General features: G+C 38.0%; 1 protein-coding gene across 10 annotated transcripts in view; it reads left to right on the top strand.

Annotated features, from left to right (window-relative positions):
- The window catches only part of RFX1 (regulatory factor X1), a 69205-nt gene that overhangs the window by 807 nt on the left and 42635 nt on the right, over window positions 1-25763 (top strand). For 5 of the 10 annotated variants that reach the window (XM_087956977.1, XM_026681975.2, XM_087956973.1 and 2 more), the window contains exons 2-5: window positions 5958-6061; window positions 9662-9944; window positions 21616-21725; window positions 24738-24821. In XM_087956977.1, the coding sequence (XP_087813103.1) occupies window positions 5984-6061; window positions 9662-9944; window positions 21616-21725; window positions 24738-24821 (555 nt within the window). In that variant the 5' untranslated portion in view covers window positions 5958-5983. Of the gene's footprint in view, window positions 1-1409; window positions 1589-5957; window positions 6062-9605; window positions 9945-21615; window positions 21726-24737; window positions 24822-25763 lie in introns of all 10 variants that reach the window. The other 5 variants (XM_087956976.1, XM_087956978.1, XM_087956972.1 and 2 more) reach the window with 3 other exon arrangements.

Genomic DNA, 25763 nt, shown 5'->3' with positions numbered 1-25763 from the left:
AGCTGCTTACTTGGCTGTTTTTATACACGGTTTGAAGAATGTGATAGCTGTGTTGAGAAAGTGGGGTGTTTTTTGGGAGGGGGGGAATCCCTGCTCTCTGTGGTTCTCAATAAAGCTCCTTGTCTGCTCTGGTGAAAGGCTGCTCCTAGAACTGGCAATACTGTATAGGTATACCACTGGTTTTTCAAGACATAAAACAGATTCCTGTACCATGTTGAGAACAGATAATGGTAAAAGTAGTAGTGGAAGATTTTGAAATCAGAGGTTTTTGGACCATGTGCTTGAAACAAACCTGTTGCTCACGGATAAGGCAGATTTTATGCAGACATTCTCAATTTTATTCCCGGGGAAACTCAGGATTGATAACTTTTAAAAAAATAACAGGTAGCCTAAATAAATAGAAATCCTAGTGTGAATCGGTACTATAGGTGTTAAAATGCTAACACGTGTACAAACAAAAGACACACTGCTAATGGAATTGACAGTATATCTGAATCCTCAAATAAGGCAAACATTACTGTTAAATGTAACTTCAGATTAACAGGGATATCTAAAAAAGCCTGTTTCACAGGGGTATCTTTCAGAGTGCTTTAGGTAAAATTATTTGTGTCCTGTGCTCGTGGCTAGGTACAGAGCAAATCCCAATTGGGTGAGAGCAATGATAAGAATAAGGTAAATAAGTTAAATGTAATGATAGTATAAGAGAAATAAGAATGATTATGGATTATATTAGGATTTGTCATTTATGTATTTATTTTTACTCCGTTCAGTACATAAATATGAATGAATTCTTGTCTTACAGGTAGTTCTTATTTAATAACTGATCACTTAGCAACCAAAGTCACAACAGATCCCCCAAAATGCAGTTGGCACTTGGCAGTCAGCCTGCATTTACATTATTTGTTTTTTTGCCAGAAATCTCTGCTTTTGATTTCTGACAAAAAAAAAGCCAATTGAGAACAATAAGTTCATTTAACAACCACAACATTCACTTAACTGTTATGTTTGCCTTACCACCATGTATGCTTAACAACTGCTTCAAAAACATGTCGTAAAATTGGGTCAGTCATGTGATGACCCACTTAACAACTAGCATGATTTATGACTATAATTCCAAGCTCAGTTACAGTTATAAGTTGAAGACTTCCTGTATTTTCCTAATATATATTCAAGATAACATTACAGCCTAATGTTCAATTTCCTCACTTTGAGCGATCTAGGTATTAATTTAGGTTCTAAAGAAAATTCCTATATTGAAAAGTTGATGAATTGCTTCACATTTTAATTTACTTTTCACAAATTGGAAGTTGAAACTAAACTGAGGTGAAATATTTTTGACCATTCTAGAGATACTGAATGCCAAATACTGTTTGATGTCCTAATGATGTGTTACATCTAATGTTTTACAGGCTATTAAGTTTGATTTGGATCTAAATGTTAGTTTGCATTTGGGGGAGGTGCCTTTGATTTCTGGAGACTACCTGACAAATGCCTGCAGTTTTCTTGGCAAGATTTCAGAAGTGGTTTCTTGGTTTCCTAGGATTGAGAGTGACTGGCCCAAGGTCATCCAGCTGATTTTGTGCCTAAGGTGGGACTATATCTCGCAATCTAGTTTCTAACCTGGTGCTCTAACTTCTATATCAGACTGGCTCTCTTAGTTTGCTTTATAAGTAGTTAAGATATTTATGGCTTCTTCTACTTATTCCCTTTATAGTGCAGGGGTCACCAACCTTTTGGACCCCAGGGACCACCAAACTCATAATTTTAAATCCCGTGGACCATTAATATGGATTTTGAGTGACGGTGGCTTGCTGATATGGTGGGGGAGGGAGAGAGGGAGGGAGAGAGAGGGGGGGGGTATCCTGCAATCCCAGATAAAGAACAATTGATCGGTAGGAAAACAGAGTGGGGGATTTTCCTGCAGACTTTTTGGGATTTTCCCAGGGTCTATGCAGAAAAAGCAGAAGCAGCAGACACCCTGGGAAAATCCTCAAAAAAGTCTGCAGGAAAATTCCCCACCCTGTTTTCCTACTGATCAATCATTCTTTATTTGGAATTCTCCAGCTCCATTTTCAGGGGGAGAAAGAGAGAGAAAGACTTTTGGCTTCATGCAAGGAAAGCAGCAGAAGTCTTTCTCTCCTCCGGACTTCCGGTTTGAGCTTCTTCAGCGACAGACCGAAACCTTGTCTCTGCGAGGCTTCGATCCGTGCTCGCCACTGGAGCGCCCCGAACCGGCTGGTTTCGGGGCTAAGCCACCCCGTAGAGGTGGTGAAGAGGGGGGAGACTGCCAGCAGTGTTGAGGAGAGCCGCATCTCTCCTCCCCAGCTGGCCATTACTCCCTTTCCCGAAGGCGGTTGCAGCGGTGGACAGAAATGGCCACCACAAAGAAGAACTTGACCGGAAAAGAATGTGCAGGAGGAAGATAAGAAGAGAAAGTTTTGGTTGACCGGGTCAAACAGCAAAAGCAACAAATAAGGTACCCTGGAATTGAAACTGTTAAAAACCAATAACATTGTTCCCTAATAAGATTTTTAAGCTGCGAAGGAGAGAGAAAAGGGAAAAGATTTGGTTTTCTCCTTTTCCTATACTGACAGCTAAGAGACTTAAGCAAGAAATTGGAAAAAAATCCACTTTGACATCAATAGGCATTTAATGTTGAAAATAAAAAGTCAAAGGGATAATAAAGATTTCTGGATAATTAAAAGCTTTTGAAAACAGGAAAGGAGAGAAAAAGAATAAAAGGGTAGGATCTGGAAGGGAGGAGACTGCCTGGAATTAAAAAAGAACTTACAGCAAAATCTCAACAAGACTTCCAAAAGATACATTCTAACTGAAATATCGCAACAAAAACCCCAGGAAGAGAAAGTCGAAAAAGAAATAAGATATAACTCGGGACTATCTGGATTACTTGATGATTTCTGGATACTTGGTTATTGTTTTGAATGACTAAAATCAATCGGGTGGTTGTTTAAAACTGTTTAAAATGGCTCCACTTTTAGAAGAACTGAAAATGGAACTTAAAAAGTACAAAGAAGATGCACAAGAAGGGAGAGGTTGTTTGGCTTCGTATTTCAGTTTTTAGAAATGGAGATTTGGAATTATGAGAAACAACAAGAAATGCCTGCAGAACAAGAAGATTGCGACAAAGAAGAAGCCATCTTTAATGAACAAGTAATCTTAGAAGGGGGTGGGGAGGAAAGTGGGGAAAGAGAATGGAAAGTTTAAGATTGGGAAAAACAACTCCAAAAAAAACAGAGTGAAAAATAAGTATAAAATCAGAAAGTAACAGAAGAGGGAAATGCAGAAGAGAGAATTAGAAGTAGAGAGACAAGGGGGTAAAAAGGGGAAGGAGAAGATGAGAGGGAAGAAAGAAAGGAAAAGAAGTTATAAAGGACAGAAGCAAAATATAGAGAAACAGGGCCTATTTAGAGATAATGAGTGAAAACTTAATGGAAAAAGGGATTCTGCAAAGGTACATAAGATAGTATGGTTATATTAGAAGCAGAAATAATTTTAGAAAATATGAAATAATGTATGATTAAAATGTCTGATAAAATAGCTATTGTAATTCACTGGAATGCTTGTCAATAAATAAATGTAACAAAAGGTATATTTAATGATTTATAAAACATATGTGAAGAGAAATAAGGGAAAATTAATTATGGAGATTATATGTGTTTTTAAGGAAGTATGATATTTAATTGAAAAGAAGTGTTAAAGATGTTAAGATTTTAATGATTATTAATGATAGAACTGAACTGGAATGGAATGAGGGTTTATAATTACATATATTTACAATTTTTCTTTTTTTTAAAAGAATATATATTATACATTCTTATAATATATGTGTATTATAAGAATGTACCAAGCAGAATTCGATTGGAAGTTATGTATTATATTGAAGGTCATAAACTTAAGGTATATATTGAAGTTTAAATAAGAGTTGAATGGATGTAATTAAAAGATATAAAGGTGTCATACTCCAATTAGTAACTACAGAAGAAAATTTGTTTAATGAGAAAAGATAATATGAAATTGAAACAGAACGACAAAAGTATAAATATAATGATTTGAATTGAGATGAGATAATCAAAATAAAATTGAGAAAATTAAAAGAGGGGAAAAACTATATAGAAAATGTAAAATAGTATAAAATATGGAAAAAGGAGCATGAAATTGAGTTTGTGTCTGTATAAAGAAGTTCAACCCGGGACCATGCTATTTTCAAAAAAGATGTTTTACTTGTATTTTGTATGTGTGAAAACCCAAATAAAACTTTATTTAAAAAAAAAAGTCTTTCTCTCCTCCAAACTTCGCCAGAATGGCGCAGCCTCTTGGAGCAGGATGCCTTGCAGGGTCCCAAAGACTCATTTCTGGCAGAGTTTGGGAGAGAGAAAGAAAGAAAGAAAGACCAAAATGTCCTTGAGATGAGGTGCAGTGTCTTGAACACCCCAAAGTGTCCCGCCGCCAGACTACCATGACATTGATGTAGGATAAGGCCATGAAGAGGACCTCCAGGCACGTAAATGCGATCATGGAATCGCAACAGGTCCCCAGTATACCCCCATATTTTCTCTTGTCTCCCATTCTCATCCAATTCTCGACGCCGAGCTGCCACAAATGGATCCACCGCTGCGCCTCCTGAATCCTCACTCGAAGGTCCACAGGTTCCTTGGTGGTTGCAAACCGCTCCAATGGAATCACCATCCGGGGCAAGATTTTGTCCTCCCTTCGGGTATACTCAGGCTTCTGGGATAGTGCATCAGTGCGTTGATTCCACCCACTCGGAACATAGGTAACCCGGAAATCAAATTGGGCAAAGAACAACGGCCATCTCACCTGACGCTGGTTCAATGTCCAAGTTATACATAGGTGTTCCAAATTGTGATGATCCGTCCAAACCTCGATCTGGTGACGAGCCCCCTCCAGGTGGTGCCGCCATGTCTCAAAAGCGACCTTAACCGCCAACAGCTCTTTGTCCCAAATTGTATAGTTGTGCTCTGGAGCTGACAACTTTTGGGAATGATAAGCGCAAGGGAACAAGGTGCCTGCGGGAGCGTAGGCCTGGAGGAGCACCTCACCAACAGCCACATCGGAAGCATCTGTTTCCCCCACAAACAGCCAGAATGGATCAGGGTGTTTCAGGATAGGCTCGGAAGCAAAGGTTTTCCTTGCGTGCAGCCAAAAGCAGAAGAAGAAAGAAGTGGAAAGAAGCACCCCAGTAGCGAGGCACGAGGAGTGAGTGGAGCAAGTTCCCCCCTCCACCCTTTCCCCCCTCCCCTCACTACCTTGTGTTGTTCGCAATGCAAGTGATGCAAACCTTATGCTCCCGGAGGCCAGCCTTGTGTTCCCATGTAGGCTGGATTAATTGCTTTGGGAAGTGCTTTGGGGGTGACATTTCTCTGCGGACCACCAAAAATTTCTCTGGACCACCAGTGGTTGTCCCTGGCAACCACTATTATATAAAATTTACGATAACAAACAGAAACTAAAGCAATGGCTGGCCGGACTTTAGTACTTTTGAAACTAAACAAATGTGCCCAGGTTGTAAAATGGCCACAAAATTCAAATGTTTTAAAACTGATCCTGCTGCATAGGACAAGGTAGAGTTTAGCACTTCAATACATTACCAAAAAGTCATAGCCATTTAGAAATCACTAGTATCAAGTTCATCAATTTCAATCAACTTCATGTTTTTACTGTTCATTGCATGGATATTCTCATTTAATGTAGGAAGAATAATTGTGGAATTTATTTTATGTTTGTATGTTTAAGATCCAGAAGTTACAGAAAGATGAAGGTGCTTGGTTGCTTTGGAAAGGCTGAATGAAAATAAGTACTAACCATGTAATTGCTTGTGGGAGTTGGTGGTTTGAATTTCCCGAGCAATGAATGTAATTTCTGATTCTTTTTGAAAATCCAGATTATACTTGTAATGTTGGCCTTTATTATTACAGGTTTAATTATAGGCAACTAGAACTACATGCCATATAATAATACAACATTTTTACTGGAATATGCAGTTTGGCTACATGTGAAAACCATTCCATTCAAGAAAAAGGTATTATTAAAATATTTTCAATATTTAATTTTTACTTCAGCTGAAAATATCCAGTAATCAGAACCATCAAATACATTGCTTAGGGTTGGAGAAACAAATTGTAATAAGTCTGATTGTATGAGAGCCCTACACATGATTTCATCCAGGCATTGATACATACTTGTTTTATACAGCAGAAAGTGTTTCTAAGAAAAGTGACAAAACTACCATTGCTCTGGCATTTGCCCATGATGCATTCCTTTTCTTATTCATTGTGCGATCTGTCTATACCCATGTTACCAACTTTATTTTGCTGATCAGATGGAAGTAAAATTCTGGAGATGTGTATAGATCCAATCTGTCCCAAAAATGGTTAAATACCAGCATTGGGACAGATTGGTGTCATATAAGGGAACTGGACTTTCTTGACAACCTTTGCTTTTCATCCAAGAAGGAATGGTGGAGAATCGAAGGATTTATATTCTTTGCGTATTCATCTGATCCTTAGAATTCTGAAGGGCGGTCAATAGCTCAGTCGTTGAGGCCACTTGATGTACTACCAAGAAAGTTCCATACCCATTTGCACTCAGATGACCCTTGGGATATAGATAAAGCCCCAAGTGACCTCAACAACTCCGAGAGAGCTCAACAACTCAGAGAGCTAATGACCGACCTTCAGAGTGCTGACAACCAGATAAATAAATCCTTCCATTCCCCACCATTCAGCCAGAACTGAAGAAGCTTCTTGGATGAGAAATGAAATGTTTTCAAGGAAAAAAAAACAAGAAACTCCAATTGCTTTCTGAACAGCTCATTTGAGACAACCATGATTGAGAATCTCCATCGACATGGCATCAATTGGTTATACTGTACTCTGTTCCCTGGGTGGCATGATATGCTGCTCTTGAGTTAATGTTGAGGTTTAAAAGATTATTTCAGAATTGTATTATGGAATAGTTGGGTTTGGATGCAAAGCTGTTAACTTTTAGAGATTTTTCATATTCACGAGAGTATACCCTGTGAACAGAATTGTGGTACTTTAGGCAGGATTGTAGCTATTGGGATAAGAATATATAATAGCAATATCACTTAGACTTATATACCGCTTTATAGGGCTTTACAGCCCTCTCAAAGCGGTTTACAGAGTCAGCCTATTGCCCCAACAATTTGGGTCCTCATTTTTCCCACCTTGGAAGGATGGAAGGCTGAGTCAACCTTGAGCCTGGTGGGATTCGATCTGCCAAATTGCAGTAGGAGTAGCTTGCAGTACTGCACTCTAACCATTGTGCCACTGAGGCTCATAATGCCTAGGAAATGTCATTCTTTTACAATATAAATAATTTTTCCTTTTTATTTTTTTATGAATTCTCTCTAATTGCATAAAGTAATTTTAAATTTTTTTTGAAAGATAAATATACAAGGGCAGACACGAAAATTTTTTATATGGAACTTCTTTTCAATTTTAATTTCTCCCTGCAGCTGAAAACTACAGTATATTTGGCAAGTGAGGGGAACAAATTTTGAACTCTCCTTCACTATTAAGAGCACTTGTTGCCTCAGTTATTAATTTGAGAGTTTTTATCCTAGGATGTAGATAAATGTTTATCCATAAAGGAATACTGTCCTTCAATTCAGTAGATATGCCATTAGTAATGCTCTGTCTGTGCTGGATTACTTTCCAGAAGATTTACTTTCCAGCAGATCATAAAATCACAGGATTGGAAGGGACCTTAGAGGTCTAATCAAACCTCCTGCCCAGAGCAGGAGAACATATTCCATCCTGATGAATGGCTGGGTCCAGTCTTTTCTTGAAGACCTCCAGAAAGGGATCACCATAACTCGGGGAGGCAAGTTATTCCATTGATTAATTGTTAAGTTCTTTATGCAAATGTAATAGTGAAAAATAGCAATAGAATGGCAACACAGATTAAGCTATGTCAGACTATGATTATGGTTTGTTTTGACTTGCCATACCGTGTGAATTGGCCATTTTAATTTGTAGACCATGGTTAATGGGCAGTGCAATGTATCAACCCAACCAATTGTATCAGTACAGCCTCTGAAACTAGCTATTAGGTAAGAACCGGATTTTCAAAGGTAACATTCCTCTGTATCAGTAAAAGACTTAAATATGTGATTCTGCTTTGGATGAAGTCTGAATTCTTAAGGTTCTAAAAAGAGCAAAGTTATTTTCAAGTTCAACTTGCACAAAAAAGAATGAGCAAGCATACTGGAATCTTTGGAATGCAGTCTAAGCAGCATACGGCCATGTTGTGCATGTCTTGATGCCTTCTACAGTTTTTATGTTTTAGTATTGTATTTTTAAGTATTTGGACATTTTAACTTGGAATAATTTGTAATGCTTGTTTGGTTAAAAGAGGTTTTTATGGTCATCATAAAGGGTCAGAAAAAAGTTTTCCTTTCTGAGACCTGAACGTTCAAAAATAGATAGTGCAGGACTATATGCAATTACCAGCCTGCTTCAGTGAGGCAGCTTCTGATTTTCCTGACAGAGTTAAGCAAAAAGAATGATTGTACACTAATCATATTGTCTGGCTGTCTGAGAAAAAACAGCCTTACGCAAAAATAATAATTCCAGATAGATTGTAAAATATTCTTTAGCAGCTGTGGTGATTTTCTTAACTACAGTTGCAAAAAGGTCATAAAATTGGATATGATGATATGATGACTCAATTAACCAGTACAGCACTTAATGATGAAATTTGAAATCCCAATTGTGGTTGTAAGTCAAGGATTACCATATATGCTCCTTCATGTATGAAGCAGGTTTTTACACAACCTCACTGCATAAAATAAGGATTTACTAAACATTGCTGTTGAGGTTCTCTGCAATTGTCTCTCCATTATTCTTTTAGCTTTAAACAATAAAAGGGGTTAGTTTGAAGCATTTGACCATCCCCAATACTAGGTTGTGATTACAATAGTCACTTTTGGGATTTATCATGTTGTTTGTCTGCGCATAAAATCAAATAGAATGTGATTTTATATTGTCCATAGAGGCATATTAAAGTTCTTTAAAACAGCTCTACAAAATACTATGGAAGTTTGCAAAATTGGTGAAGACACATTATTATGCACATTTAACCAGAAACACTGGGAGCAGAATGTGACAAATAGTGAACAATTTATTCTGAATCTTGCATGTTGTAGCATATTTTCTGTCTTAAAGTTCATACTCGGTCCTCTATTCCTTATCTTAACTAGCTGTAATGAACATTGTAAGCAAGCTGAATTTCTGAAGATTGTGAGCAGGTTTGTGTTTCATAAAAGAATTCTGAAAAACATGATTTAAGTAGTCCTACAGATTATATTTAAGTGTTGTGCATTTTCCAGACTAATATTTCACATGCACTAATCGATGTTCCTAGTGCTATTCTTTTCAATAATTGATTGTAATTAGATTTTAAACATGGTGAGTTATTAAGTTATCACTGTGAATAGAACTGTAGGGAGTTCTTTCTTTCTGTAGAATGCTTTATAATTGATTAATTATTTTTCTTTTCTTTTTTGTTCTATTTGTTTTTCCTTTTCTCTTCAACGAAAGGAAGCAAAAAAGCCTTATTTATTATCATTTTCCCCACTGTTGGCATGGCAACACAGGCTTACGTTACCGAATTGCAGGCAGCCCAACAACAATCACAACAACAGCAACAGTCTCAGCAACAGCCAGCAGCAACAGCAAACACAACAACACCAGTGGTGGTGGCAGCAGCAACTCAACAACAGTATGTGGCAGAATTGCAAGGTGCCCAGCAGCAACAGCAGCAGTCAACCCCAAAACAGTATGTTACAGAAATCCCAACTTCTCAGACACAGGCTCCACCCACTGGACAGCAGACACCAACGCCTGCGCCACAGCAGTACATTGTAGTAACTGTTTCTGGTAAGTGTTTAAGGGGTGAAGGAAAGTAGGGAGATTGTCAGGAAAAAAAATGAGAGCGGTCATTTGGAGAGATTAAATGCACTTTATTTGCTGTATTTTTTAGAATATAAGACACTCCAGACTATAAGATGTACCTAGCTTTTGGGGAGGAAAACAAGAAAAAAAAATCTGTCTCCCAGCAATTTGCCTCCTTCAGCAAATAGCAAACAGCCTGGTCACCTTCAGCACAGCCTGATTTAGCACAAGCAGCTGATTGGTTAGATCGGCTTCCTGGAATACTGCCTATCACCTGTTCCAAACTGCAGGGATTGTCGCCACCACTGCGCACCCCGTTTCGGCCTCCACGTGACCCATTTTTGGCTTCCGCACATCCCATTTTCAGCCTGTTCTAGGTGCCAGGCATTCCCGCCACCACCGATTGCTGCCAATCACCGAATGGCTGTGGTAGTGATCGGCGGTAGGGGCGATCTTCACCGCCTGGAACAGGCTGTAAACAGGACGCGTGGAGGCCAAAAATGGGCTGCGCGGAGGCCAAAAATGGGGTGCACGAAGGCTGAAAACGGGGCATGCAGAACCTGAAAATGGGGCGCATGGATAATGAAAATGGGATGTGTGGAAACCAGCTGTTTGCTGCAAGGAGGCAAATTGTTGGGAGGCAGAGGCTGAAAGGTGGTGGCTGGTGGTGGGTGGTGCTTTGGCAACATTCGCTCTATAAGATGCACAGAAATTTCCACCCACTTTTTGGGGGTGGGTGGGAAGTGCATCTTATAGACCTAAAAATACGGTATTTACAGCCTTCAAGTAGGGGAGCTTGTGAAAGCCATTATCAGTGCCACTTCTGTAAAGACTATCAAGTAAAAGTATAATCAGCCCAAATATCAAATATTTCTGATTCAACCAGTTTGGGAATACTGACAATAGTAGCTGGCAATATCCTTCCTAGGCAGCTTTTAGGAAATATTTCCCTTTGTTTCAAGCACAGAATCTTTTCATCTGCCTTGAAACCTATTTGTGAAATATTTCCCTCAAATATTATAATCATTGAAGATCCCATTGCATATCTATATAACTGAGTATATTTATAATTTGAACATATCTCCAGATAGCTTTCCTTAATTTGTAGTTGTGTGATTTGCATTTCATAGCTTCTTGGTCTATCTTTACTAGAAGAATACGGTCGATTTCAAATGATAATTTGCTTAATCTCATCAATCCCACATGAAGTCCTTTTAAATTTACTACTATATTTTAAAATTGTTCTATTGAAATATGTATGTACAAAAATATATGGTATGACTGTATTGAAATGCATGATTAAAAGCTCAGGTGAGAGAAGTGATTTAAATTTGGTTTGCAAAAGTCAATTGAAGCATTCATTGAGGATTTCCAGATCCAGCATTTAATTTGTCTTTAAATATATTTTCTAATTCTCCATCAGCTATTGTGAACAATTAGTGTCCATCTTTTTAAATTATATACTTAATTCTTATTGTAGTAGTTATATTGTATACAGTTATCACAAACACTTAATTAGTGAATACTGAAACCCCTGGGAATGTCTATGTCGAGTGACTATATTTTTCACTTCTCTGCATATTCATGAATGACCATGAAAGCTCTCTTGGTATTGATTTTGCAGTTACAAATAAATTTTGAGTAGGGAATTAGCAAATACAGAATAGTCTCAGCAAATTCATTCTGGGTCTTGCATCAACAATGAAGATTTGCATTTAGAACTTAGGTATGATGATGAGACTAGAATCTCTTCCTCCTGTGTGGTATGCAACAGAACCTTTCTTTCACTAATCAGATTTTTATGATAGATAGTTCCTATATATTTTCAATGATAGCCCAAGAATATTAATCTATGTACAAAGTTTTAGAAGATATGACATGAACTCTGCATCACAGCCCTGCACAGACCTGTAAGGGTGAGATTCCAGGACAATTGGAAATGTAATATAATAGATTGCTTAATTCTTCTGCTTACATTAATAATAATTAAAAATAGTCTAAGAGTTCAGTGTCTGTCTGACCCAAGTGGAAGGCTGCTTCTAACATGTCAGAGCAGATTCGGGCTAGGGTTTTAATACTTGAATGAGAGACCACCAGAGAATTCCAGGGCTTGCAGGCAGGACTAGAAAGTTAAAAAACAAACCAGCAAACCAGAAGATAGCAATGGCATACCATTTTGGCACTGTTACCAAAAATTGCGTATGCATTATTATAATTATTTTTAATCTCGGCTGTCACGCTTTGTTTCATGTTTTTAATTTCTGTATACAGTATTCAGTGTTACTGAATTACTTCAGTGTTGTAAGCTGTCCGGAATCTAGTGAAATGAATAGCTATAATATATTTAATAAAAATAATAATAATGAATATAAACATGTTTATAAAATCATGATGAGAGAAGTTTCATGACATATTTCTTTTACATTTACATGATAATATTTAGTTTCATTTGAATTTTGTCACAACAGAAATTTACATTTGAGCTGCTTGAATGACTACCATCATTCACGTATTATGTGAATTTTCTACACTTCGTTTTTGCTATAGATTGCGCAGAGATTAGAGAGAGTTGGAAAATTACAGAAGAATGGGGAAAAGACTGGAAAAAAAGAGCCATCTTGATCTAGTGGTCAAGGCACCAGGCTAGAAACTAGGCACAAACTAGTCCCACCTTGGACATGAAGCTAGCTAGATGATCTTGGGCCACTCATTCTCTTTCTCAGCCCAACTAATTTCACAGAATTGTTGCTGTAGGAAAAAATAAGAGGGAGGATTATTATGTATTTTCAATGCTTTTAATTATTTATAAAAATAATAAAGGCAGGACTTTAAAAAATTCTGCCTAGTAATTTTCAGTGCAACTTTATTTGACTTTTGTGCAAAGAGCATATTATATTAGTGTCTCCATGACCAGGGTTCAGCAAAAAAATTTGGTTAAGGATTTTTCATCTCAGAGTTCTTTTGTTCTGCACCCCTCTGAAGGATTTTAGCTCCTCTCCTTTCACAGAGTGGAAATCCATAAGCAAGATGCTTCATCCTATAGCTGCCAAAGGATTTCAGCTCCCCTGTATCCTTTGTGCTTCTATCCTCCCCTGCTGGCTTCTCGATTGACTTCCTGAATTGTCAAGCAACCAGATCACAGTCATGTGACCATGCAGGGGATTGGGGTGACATTTTGCAACAATCAGAAGTGCCTTATGCACCATAAAGCACCCTTTCTGAAGCCATCGTTAATTTTAATGGTCATTAAGCGAGGGCTATGTCTTGAAGCCAGCAAAGTTCAAATGAGGAAGTGGGATTGCAGATTGTTGTTCCACTCAGAGCAGATATTTCTGGGATAAATGAGCAGGTTATTTGAAATAGTATAATATTGTAGCTGAATCATACTGTTTTCTTATAGTCTCTCTCTCTCTTTCTCTCTCTCTCTCTCTCTCTGTCTCTCTGTGTGTGTGTGTGTGTGATATTTATTTATTTATTTATTTATTTGATTTGTCAATTGTTTACAAGATAATAAGTACAAGTGTATACATAGTTGTGAATATATGAAATGGGTACATATAAGAAAAATAAAAGAATAAGAGAAACAATAGGACAGGGACGGTAGGCACGTTGGTGCGCTTATGCACGCCCCCTACAGACCTCTTAGGAAAGGGGTGAGGTCAATAGTAGACAGTCTAAGGTTAAAGTTTTTGGGGTTTGGGAAGAGACTACAGAGTCGGGTAGAGTATTCCAGACATTGACCACTCTATTGCTGAAGTCGTATTTCCTGCAATCAAGTTTGGTGCGGTTTACTTTGAGTTTGTATCTGTTGTGTGCTCTTGTGTTGTTATGGTTAAAGCTGAAGTATTCATTGACAGGTAGGACATTGCAATGTATGATTTTATATACCATGCTTAAGTCGGACCGAAGACGGCGTAATTCGAGGTTTTCTAGTTTTAGAATTTCGAGTCTGGTGGCATAAGGTATTCTACAACGGGTAGAAGAGTGGAGAACTCTTCTTGTGAAATACTTCTGGACTTTCTCAATTGTGTTAATATCACATACGTGATAAGGATTCCAGACTGATGAACTGTATTCGAGTATTGGTCTAGCAAATGTTTTGTATGCTCTGGTTAGTAGTGAGATATTACCAGAGAAAAAGCAACGTAGGATTAGGTTAACAACTCTTAATGCCTTTTTGGCTATGTAGTTGCAGTGAGCTCTAGCACTTAGATCATTAGAGGTAAGTATTCCCAGGTCCTTTACAGAGTTTGGGTCATCAACAAGATCTTGACTATTCAGCTTGTATTTTATTTTCTGATTTTTTTTACCAATATGTAAGTCAGAGCATTTATTTGTTGAGATTTGGAGTTGCCATATGTTAGACCATTCAGATACATAGTCTAGATCTTTTTGTAGGGTAGTAGTATTGTCTGTGGTATTGAACAGCTTTACATCATCAGCGAAGAGAACGCAATTGCTCTTGATATGATCACAAAGGTCGTTTATGTAGATTATGAAGAGAGTTGGTCCTAGAACACTGCCTTGGGGAACACCAATATGGTGGTTAATCTGTTGGCATATGGAAGTTGTACATTGAATTTTGTTTTTGTTTTGGAGCTATCTTAGTAATATCACAGTATCACAAAGATAGGTAGATCAGGATTGCGAACAGTGATTGTTTGATTTTGATTGAGGTTATGCTGGAATGAAAGTTAATGCAGCTTCCCCAACCACTAAATAACAAGAACTCTCAACTTGCCACAGTGTTTGATAGCATGATTGGGGTGGGGTCTGGATCAGAGAATAGGGACCTAGAGAATGCTTTTAATTCATAGGCTACTGATTATCCTGTAATAGTGACTTTTTTCTCTGTAAATGTAGAGTACTTCTCTCTTCTCCAGTTTACTAGACAACCCATGCCCTGTTGATACTTCCTTATCTAGACTTAGACTTAGAAAAACTTTCTTGTCACTTTGAATGTACACTGATCGGCATACATTAAAATGAAATTACGTTGCATACAGCTCTCAAACGGTCTCCACCTCTAATATTAACATAAACATTACAAGATAAACAAACAAACAATTAAATGCAAAATTATGCATGTATCCACATATATGACATGGAAAAACAACACAGTCTAGTTCAGATGTATACAGAAAAGTAGTGGGAGTAGGCAAGGTTTCCTATGGCCTGCCGGCTTTCCATTGAGTTTGCTTATGGGAATCTGGCAGGGAGCATTGAAATCTCCCTTGCCCTGCCCTGGTCTTCTCTACCAGGAGTAAGTGGTTATTGCTATAGTGAATCATTGCTATAGAGAGCCATTGCTGTAGATTTTGGACAGATTCTGTAAGTTAGCCCATTTGGTGGTATCTTGATTCAAAAATTGCTGCTCTATGATACACTGTTTCACCCAGTTAATGACAGCAAGACTTTTGGTAGTGTATAGATTTATTGGAATTAATTCTGTTTTTATAAAGCAGCCTTCCTTCAGTTTAAGAGTTTCAGTATATGCTGAATTCTATTTTCATATGTGCATTGGCGAAAATCAGAGACAGTAAAAGGTAAATTCGTTCATGTTGGGATACAGATGATTTTGAATTACACCAATTTTCCATCCAGCAAGTAGAAGCAGCAGCTGATTTTCAGCTATACTGCAAAAAGTGAAAGATAATTATAAATACAATGTTCAAAGGCACCATAGATAATCCAACTGAGTTGCTTTTTTTGTTTTATTAAATGGTTATTGATATTTTTTTAAAATCTGTGTGTACAAAATTCATTTAATTGACCTATTTTTGCTATTTGGCCCTTGTAACAAAATACATGCAAGCCAAGAAAATGACCTTTGTGGTAATGATCACTTTCTTTTCTGGCTCATTCTAAAGTTAAATACCCACACTCTCAGTTTCCCTTTCTTTTGGTGGAATTGAACTTAACATATCTCTGCAAGTACAATTTTGGCTCAGGTTCAAGTAGATTATGTTGCTGTGATTGCCTTTCACACAGTTGCCTTATAGTAAATGATGTTGACTTGCCAAGGTAGGAATTTCAATGCTTGGTATATTACAAAAGCATTGATGTCTAGAAGGGATGTGCTAAATTGACATTGATTAGAGAGCTGAATTGACTTTGCTCTCTGCTGAGAGAGCAATGAATAAAAGGAAACAAACTCGTATATAAACATAGGTTTATTGTTTTACATATTTGTTAAATTTATAAGGCTCCATTCAAGAGAAAAGCTTGTGACAAAAGCCTGTGGAATCCTGTAAGATATTCTTAAAGCAGGAGCCAAAAATCCAGGAAAACTCTAGGTAATGCAGCAGTTCCTAAAGGGAAAATTCTTTCTCATCCAGTATTAAATGAAAATTTCTAGGATTGGGGATCCAATAGTCCACTGTGACTTAGCTTTGCTAGGGTTGAGCTTGGGTCTGTTTCTCTTCGTCCAGCCTCTCATAAACTCCAGACATAGGGATAAAAATTTGGCAGGATCATTGGGCAACCCAGGATCATGATTGCCAAAATAATGTGTGACCTTGAATTAATACAGAACTTCAACCAGATGTTAAAAACAAAAGGTGTGAGAATGTCAGGACTTCTAGCACCCTACAATTAGGGGCTTCAGGCTCAATCTCTGCCTTTGTGCTGACACCAACTGGAACTATTCACAGAGAAGAGAATCACTGTACCAGTTCCATAGATAGTGCAAAAGATACCACAATCAGTGGTTTCAATCGAAGAGAATACATGTTGCTCAGAGTTGAATTGTAGAGTGGTTGTTCGTTGGTTTGTAGATGTTTCATTACCCAACATTATCTAGTCAGGTAATGAAACTTCTGCAAGCAAACAGCCAAGCTCAGAGAGCATCAAGGATTCCACATGATCAGTAGTATTGAAAACTGTTGAGAGATCAAGGAGAATCAGGACAAATGGACCATCCCTAACATCTACACTGTGGCTTGATCTGAAACATGACTGAAAAGTGTCCAGATAAACATTTTCTTTAAGGACCTCCTGAAAGTGCAGTCCAACTACATTCTCAAAATCTATCCCTCGAAGGAAAGATTGTAGACTAAACAAAAGTTACCCAGAACGTTTGGGTCCAGCAATGAGAGCATATACCATTATTCAGTGGTCTCCAACCTGTCCAGCTTTGCAGACTGGGGAGGGGGGGATGGTTCTATGCGAGCAGTGGGCACGCGCATGCTTACCTGCCACTTCCGCGGCCCAATTCTGAACAGGCCACGGCCCAGTAGTAGGGTGGGGATTCCTGCCATTATCTATTTAAAGGGAGGCAAAAACCACCCCTTCCATCAAGAAGGCTGACTTCTTCCAAGCATTCTTCATAAGCTAAGAGGATCTAATGGCTCATTTATTGTTGTTGAATTGCATCCAGAAGCTACCTGGCAGTCAATGTAGCTTGTATAGCAGTGGTGACACAAACGCAAAAGAAGTTTCTATTATTGCTCCCACCCCCGTGCTTTGAATTAGCAATAGCTTCTGGGTGGTCTTCAATGACAGCCCTATTGTAGAGCACATTGCAATACTCCAATTGTGAGGTGATCACGACATGAGTGACTACCTCCAGGGCCTCTCAATTGATAAAGGGATGCAACCAGCATACAAGATGTACCTGTGCAAAGGCCCTCCTATAGGCAGTAGCTGTAAACCCAAGATTTTCAAATGAGGAAGTGCAGCCCCATCCAAAACCAAAGATGGAAATGTCCCTGATCCTAGAGGCCAAGCAGCCACAGTCATTTAGTCTTATCAGGATGGGCCAAAGTCTGTTTCTTCCCATCCAGTTATGGGTTAATATGATTCCAAGTGTTCCCATATGGAACGCAAGCACATCACCTTTATTAAAACAATTTACCAATCAACAACTATACTCTAGATTATGTTCTTATGACTTAAATACTTACACTCCCTTTCCACAAGTATTTTCATGCAAAAGACACAACCCACTTTTTCAGTTGTAGTCTGCAAATCAGAAAAGACTATTTCTACCTAAAATGTAAAACTAAGTTTGCAACTTTCACAGGAGATAAAGGTTCCTTGGTATCTCAAAAATAATTTAAATTGAGGTGTCTCCTTATTGCACATTGAGGTAATGCCAGTGACCAATAGTATGATTCAAGAAACCAGACTTAGTAAATAAATGGTCATTTCTGTCCATTGGCATTCCTTATGGAGTAAAAAGTCTTGTCAAATTCTGTCCCTAAAATCTGAAGTCTGCTTCAAGCAGTTTTAACATATTGTTAGCAGGCTCTTCTGTCTTTTCTGACTCTGCTTCCATCTATTTGCTTTCATATCTTAAACAATAACTGTTATTTCCAGGTGACTTGTTTTGATCATTTTTCAAGTAAGTTTAATTTTTTATCTAGATTTTCATATCAGAGACGCTCATTATGACATTGTGAGAATTTCTACCCTAAATATAAAATTGTCTGCTATGAGAGATAAGAGAATATATAGGATTTTCATGCTTTCCAAAACTGGAACCAGTTTTGGGAACACATATTAGGAAACCTTGGAGTCTCCAAGAAATGTTGAATGGATGGTTGTTGCCATTACAAATTCTAATGTGTCTAGATGTCACAGAGGGTGAAAAGTGCCTTTTACAAGATGTTAATTCTTTCAATGAATTGAAGGGAACTGGTCTTTCCCTGAGAAGTTCAACAATTCTCAAGTCAGCCATTGGCACAATAATATTGATTATGCTGATCATTCTTTACATTGCAAGAGTAACTTCAAGGGAACAGTTTTGAAATCCTGCATAATAAATTGTATTTTTTAAGAACTCAAATGCATCCAGAAGCCCAGTGCAGCTGGCCCAGTGTGTCTTCCTCTGCCCTTTCTCCCCTTCTGTTGAGCATGTCAAATGAGACGCCCATGAAATGTGAACTGCTCCTTTGCGATTACAATCAGGTGAACAGCCGGCATCCGCCACCCAATCCTGAGAAGAACAGCAAATGTACCTACTCTGATGCGAATGTTTATTCGCAATCAATCTGCCTGGAAGCTTTAGTAGGAACAAATGGGGATTACTTGGCCAAGGTTCCAGTTTATAAAAGGTTTGCCTGTTTTATTTTCAAGGAAAACAGCAGTTAGAGCTGAAACCTTTCAGGAGCTTCATCATGTATTATGATTGCCTTTATGCAATGCCTTTTGATCGTAAGTACTTCTGAAGGGATTTCTGCTTAGTACCGCTTGGCCTCTATCAGAGATAGATCCTTTACAAATCAACTGCTGCCTTTGCTCTCTTGCAAGCCCATTGGGGCCAACAGAGTTACAGCATAGAAGAAGTTATTCAAAGCAGAAGATTCTGCTCTCAGCGTAGAAAGCTTCTTGATTGTCATAGTAGTTCTTTGAACCATGTGCTCTATCCTTGCTTATGGAAAAGAAATGTATGCACTGCTTCAGATTATATCTCAAAATCTGGAAGGAAATGAAAGGTAGCATCTTCAGAAAATAGAAAACAATTGTTTATGACAATAATATCATGGAGGGTAGATGAAAGCCAGAAGCTTGATATCCTGATGTAATTGCAGATGCATAGAGAGAAGTAAGCTTGCTGTACCAGAGACAGCTATATTCCTATTTGCCTTTAGAAAAAACATGTTTCCAGGGATGGATATAGAAAGGAAACATCTGGCAAATAAATTAAAAAACATAAAAAATTAAGTTTAAAAAAATACAGAACTTTGCTGGAGTAGAGTAAGCAAGGTTTGGGTTGTTACTATTAGCATTGTTGCACCAATTGGCTTACTAAAAGTGTATTCAATCTAAGAGATGTCTAGGAGATCCAACTTTCCCAGATAACTCCTGCCCAGCCAGTCCAGATGGCCAGAAGGCGCCTTCTGAAAGTCTCTTCCTTTCTGGGGCATAGTTGGAGGCCATCTTCCCTCCCATGATAGAGCCTAACGAAGGATGTTGATGATCCCAATCCTGTGACTTCCAGAGGCTTGTGAAATCCTGACTTTTTGGGTGGGGGGGAGGTTTTGAAGATTGCGGAACAGTAGCCTGGGTTTTTAAATTTTATTTCTATTGAGCATTATTGATTATAGTTCGTCACACAGTCAGCCAGATGTTCAGACTGGATTTGGCATTTTTATCTAATCGGGTGCTATATATTGCCTGGAGTCCTTTTAGGCTGATTCTTTTTATTTAAATCCAATAAATAAATATATACAATAAAACTTTTAAGGAGCTCCTAAAATAAAGGGAGGAGATACATTTGCTTTATCACTACAAATATTGCACAGCTTTTAAATATGAGACTATGTGATGAAGGAGCAATGTAGTGGGGGAAGTAATCTTCATTTCTGGGTAAATATATATGGACTGCTTTATTACTGTTACAAAGAGTAATGACAGACTGCTGGTAATTATAAACAGCTCCAACAAAAACATTCTGGAGAGATCTCAACATATAGACTTTTCTCAATAAGAACTGTGCATTTGTAGCCTAAGGCAATCTTAGTTCAAAAACATGCTTAGAGATTACAGTGTTCTTGTGAGGAAAATGAATTGCTATATTTGAATAATATGATTTGTTCTCATTTTAAGAGCTGGGTGCTCTGCGTATTTTAATTGTCAGTATGAACTGTCAATGAAAGCCATCTGGGTTACTTTGAGCCAGTCACTCTCTCTCTCTGCCCAACCTACCTCAGAGGGTTGTTGTGGGAAAAATAGGAGGAGGAAGGTGTGTTGGATATGTTCACCTCTTTGAGTTATTTATAGAAATAATAAATATGGATACAAATAAATATATAACAAAAAAATACAATATCAATATTTTACTCCCAAAACTCTGGATAAACATATGTAGTTATAAAATTATAGAGCTGAAGTAAGCCATTTCGAAGACCAAACCTAAACCAAATTAAAGGCTTCCCAAGTGATATTAGTCTAATCTCTTCTTGTTTTCCTTCAAAAGAAGAGTCACCCTACCTTTACAAGTAATTCAGTTTCTTGTGCTGCTTCTGAAGGAGAGTAGTGTCAGCATGGAATGGGACAGCTCTGTGCAGCCAACTCGTTGCTCCAACTCCCCACACCAGCTCACCATGGCCAACTTGCTGCAGGATAGCTTGCCATGGCCAACTCTTGGTGGGACAACTTGCGACGGGACAATTAAACAATTCAATTTAATTTTAATTTTTGTCATTCACATTTCCTTTTTTTGTCCTTTTGTTTCCTTCTTTTAATAATTCTATTCCACCATTTCTTTGATATTAGGGTAACTTTGTCCCACGGCATTTTGTCCTATTTCAAGTTGGCTGTGTTGAATTGTCCTGCAGCAAGTTGGCTGCGACGAGTTGTCCTAGACCCATGTCAGCAAGAGTTCAACCTGGGAAAAGGGATCCTGAATCCCTTGTTAGAGTGCAAAATATGAGGCAATAACTTGATATGTGTACCTCCTGGAGTAGGAAAATAAGTTATATTAACTTTTCAGAGAGAGCTAGGTTGTAGGGACAGAATAGGACCCCTGTTGGTCACATGCCCCTAAGTGTTGAATAAATACTAAAATTGCTGGTTGTTCCTTCACTTCAGAGAATGAGTTCAGTTTTCTGCTCTTTTCTTCCTTTTTAGGGGGAGGGGGGGAGATGTAATTGCAAAGTTGGAGTTTTCTTGAGAAAATTTGTCTAATATATATATTTCTGTCTTTCAATAGAAGGCTCCATGAGGCCCAGCGATACCGTTTCAGAGTCCAGTCCAGGGTCCACAGCTACACAGTCAGGAGTGCCGACTCAGGTGGTTCAGCAAGTCCAGGGCACTCAGCAGGTATGCGGCTCAACTGAGAGTCTTGCTATTAATGTGACATATACGTACTAAAGCAATCAGAGGAAGTCTGACTCAAGTTTCCAGATACGATTCATAACAGTAAAAGAACATGAGATATAATGAGTAAAACAAAAAGCATATTGGGTAAGCTGGTCTCCAAAGTAGCCAAGAATAGGAGATTGTTTGTTTGGTTCTCTTGTAGCTTTTTGTTTCTGTAATAATCAAGATGGTTTAAGATAATAAAAATATAAAATATGAGCTGCAGTAATGTTAATACAGTTGATATGAGAATTAATCACTGAAATAACAATTAAAAACCTGACCGCTGAGGGAGTGAGAGCCAAATGTATTTCCTTAGGTAGTATGCTCGATGTCCTGGGAGTCATGCAGGAGAATTGTCAGTCTTCTACTGACAAGAAAATCTTCAAAAGATCAGTAAGATCTCACCTGCTAATCTAAATAGCCAGGCAGGTTTATTGTTGGAAAGATATATGTAAATAGTTATACTGCCAATCCATTAATAGCTTTAAAAGTCGATATCAATGTATTGGATTGTGTTGGAATGCAACTAGTAGCTAGTGCAAATATCATATAATAACTATACTTTTCACTGACAGTCATTTATGATATTTTATACTAGAGTTGAAACCTATTATTTTTAAGAATAACTTGCATACAGCTCATTGCACTTGTCAATGAAGACAAGTTGTAACCAAGGCAGATAAGTATTGCTAAGGCAGCCTGTTCAGGAAGGGTCACACTTGGCTCACTAACTGTAATTTGTGATCATGCTCCTTCTATTTCTGTACAACTCCAACTACTGGAAGAAGCCTCACTTCAGTCCCAGAGTCCAGCTTTTTCCTTACAAACAGCAATTCTATGTTACTTACTTATTTAAAAGATTTGTATGGCTGCTCAACTTGGAGCACTATTCTGGGTGATTCAGAACAATAAAACTGCAAACCATAAAAACCAATAAATAATGAAAACACAAACTAAAAACCACCCCCACCCCAAGCACCTCAGTCTTCCCTGCCCCAACAGCCATCCAAGGGCTCCCATTACTGTACTCCAGTGCTCGGGGAAAGAGTCAAACCTTAATGGCCTTCTGAAAAGCTAGGGGAGCTGGCGGGGGAGAGTATTTCACAAGGTGGGGCAGCTATTGGAAAGGCACTTCTATTCTTCTCTAGTTTTCATTCCTCTCTCTCATCCTTTTGAATATCAAAATTAAGTAACATACAAATGGACCAATTAATTCTTTGGAATCGGAAAAATAAGAAAAAAAAAAAAAAGAACTGGTGTCAATAGTATACCAAGGACAGTACAGAACTTCTGATAATCTCCCTAGCAATTACACGTAAATGGCGAATAGCATACAGCGATCCTTGACTTAACAGCCATTCATTAATGATGGGCCAAGGTTACAATGGCCTTGGAAAGGGCCCTTTATAGCTTATAAAGTAATTCTAATCACCATAACATTGTCCCCATCCCCCCCCATGATCATGTGATCAGTTTGGTTGCTTAACAACTAGCTCACGTTTGCACCTGGCTGCATCATCTTCTGATGTAGATCTTAAGCTAAAATGATCAGAACAGTCCAATATATATTTGAACAAAATTCCAGTTAAAATATATATTTGAAGTGTGTGTGTGTGTGTGTGTGTGTGTGAATACACATATATGTATATGTGTCTATGTATGTGTATATATACACATACATACACACACACACATGCACGCACACACACAGAGCTACTGGTTCCTCAAACATTTTCCCTTAGAATGCAATAATGAGATTTTCTGGATCAAGGAAGGCCTTTTTTCAGCAAAGGTCTTATAAAAGTCCATTTAAGAGAATAGGGACGTGTACCATACTAAAAGCTGCATTAATCACCTCCCTTAACCATGGAACCAGTCCCAGTCTGACACTGACTCTACTCGGTGGGGCAAGGATTAAGCACACACATGGTGGCCCCGTAGTATCTGCACATTCATTTCACATCATCAAGCTGAAAAGGATCTATATGAATCTGACAAGGTTATCTTCAGATGATTTGCCCCCCAAATTGGAGTCTAAATCAAAATAACTCCATGACTTTGCCTGCAAAGAATTTTGAAGGTTGCTCACATTGAGCCTCCATCAGTTCCAGTTTTCCTCCATCCACATCTTGTTAGACAAGGTGTTGGAAATAGGAAACATAGTTACTGTGTTCAGTGCAGATGAGGCGGACACTGAGAAAAACACCCTCTTTACTACATGCATTATTGCAGGGTAGATTTCAAATGGCCCTTAAAAGAGATCCTGCCTGTACTAAACTGTATAGTCCAATTCATTATGAATTCCTCCCTGTGCACCCCACCCTCTGCTTAACTGTTTTGTATTTTGTCAAGGAAATCAGGTGATCTCAAATTGAAAGTGGCCTTTTTCTGAAATGCTTTCTCAACTGAGATCGATGGGTTTTCACTCAACTTGCCTCAGTATATCGTGAAATAACAAATACCAATATTTTATAGGTAGTCCTCAACTTACAACCGTTTGTTTATTGACTGTTACAAAACAGCACTGAAAAAAGTGACTTATGGTCATTTTTCACACTTACGACCACTGCAGCATCCCCGTGTTCATATGATAGAAATTCGGATGCTTGGCAACTGGTTCATATTTATGACGGTTGCAGAGTCCCGGGGCCATGTTACCAACCATGTTTGCAACCTTCTGATAAGCAAAGTCAATTGGGAAGCCAGATTCACTTAACAACTGTGTTACTAACTTAACAACTGCAATGATTCACTTAACAACTGTGACAAGAAAGGTCATAAAATGGGACAAACTCACTTCACAACTGTTTCAACTTAGCAACATAAATTTTGGGCACAGTTGTGGTCATAAGTCGAGAAGTAACTATATTGGCTTTACTATTCAATAAACTTCCCAATTTCTGAGTAAGAAAAATAATGAGAGTGATTAAGGCTAAAAGTCTTTTTTTAATCTTGTTCTCTTATTTGCAGAGGTTATTGGTTCAAGCCAGTGTACAAACAAAACCTGGAACAGTATCTCCTCTGCAGCTTACAAGTGTGCAAGTTCCCCCACAGGTGAGTCTCATTTCTTTTACTGATGCTGCTACAAACAGTTGGAAATGGGTTGAAGCGTTCTCCTTTGTCCAGCAACCTGCCTGCTGGACATTATTCAGGTGTTTCATATGTTGCTGTAAAAATGTGATGTAATTATAGTCCTGTTTTGGATATGAAATGTAGTTGCATTATGGTACTAACTCAAGCTAACATGTTTATTGCAAGAAATGTCATGAATTGCTTTATGAAGATCACAAAGTAATAAAACACTTTTCACAGTCTCCACAAAATGCATATTAGTTTATTTGATTAATGCCTCATTATTTTCATATGAGAGGAAGACCAAGGCATATAATGCTGAAAGAGATTAAGAAAAGAATTAAAGTATGATTAAGATGAATACATGAAGAAATAAGTCTTAAATTATTTTATACAGATGAAAAAGTAGAAATGTCAAATATTAAAACCAGTATCTTAAATCATGTTCATAATGGCAACCAGTTTAGGTTTTTCAACATTAGGATAATACGGCCCCTATATTTTGCATCAGTCTAATTGACAAAGGTGCGGAGAACAGATGTTTGTGGACACTCTTTCAAGAATGACCTGATGTAAAGCACAAAAGGCATTAGAGATAATTATATAACCACATTCCTCTTGCTATTGTCACTGCCTTGAGATCCAGATGCAGCTGAGGACCAAGTAGCTGTCTCATACTGTGAAATTCTTCTCTCGAGGAGAATAGAACCATAGACTGAAATGCAGTTTTAGGATCAGCTCCCTGTTAATGGTATCTGGTTTAATTTTGATTTGCTCATTCATTTAAGTGTAATACAGGTAGTCACACTTGCTGATCCCTTGACCAGCAATCATTTGAAGTTATACCAGTGCTGAAAAACAAGACTTATGACTGCTCCTTGAAGTTATGGCCGTTACAAGTCTTCACAATCACATGATCATGAT

Source organism: Notechis scutatus, chromosome 2 (genome assembly GCF_049901735.1).
Source record: "Notechis scutatus isolate UNSWTSFEM ecotype Mainland chromosome 2, rNotScu1.2, whole genome shotgun sequence".
NCBI classification, from domain to species: domain Eukaryota; kingdom Metazoa; phylum Chordata; class Lepidosauria; order Squamata; family Elapidae; genus Notechis; species Notechis scutatus.
The sequence above is the reverse complement of the archived record's forward strand: the minus strand, read 5'-3'. Positions and strand labels throughout refer to the sequence as shown.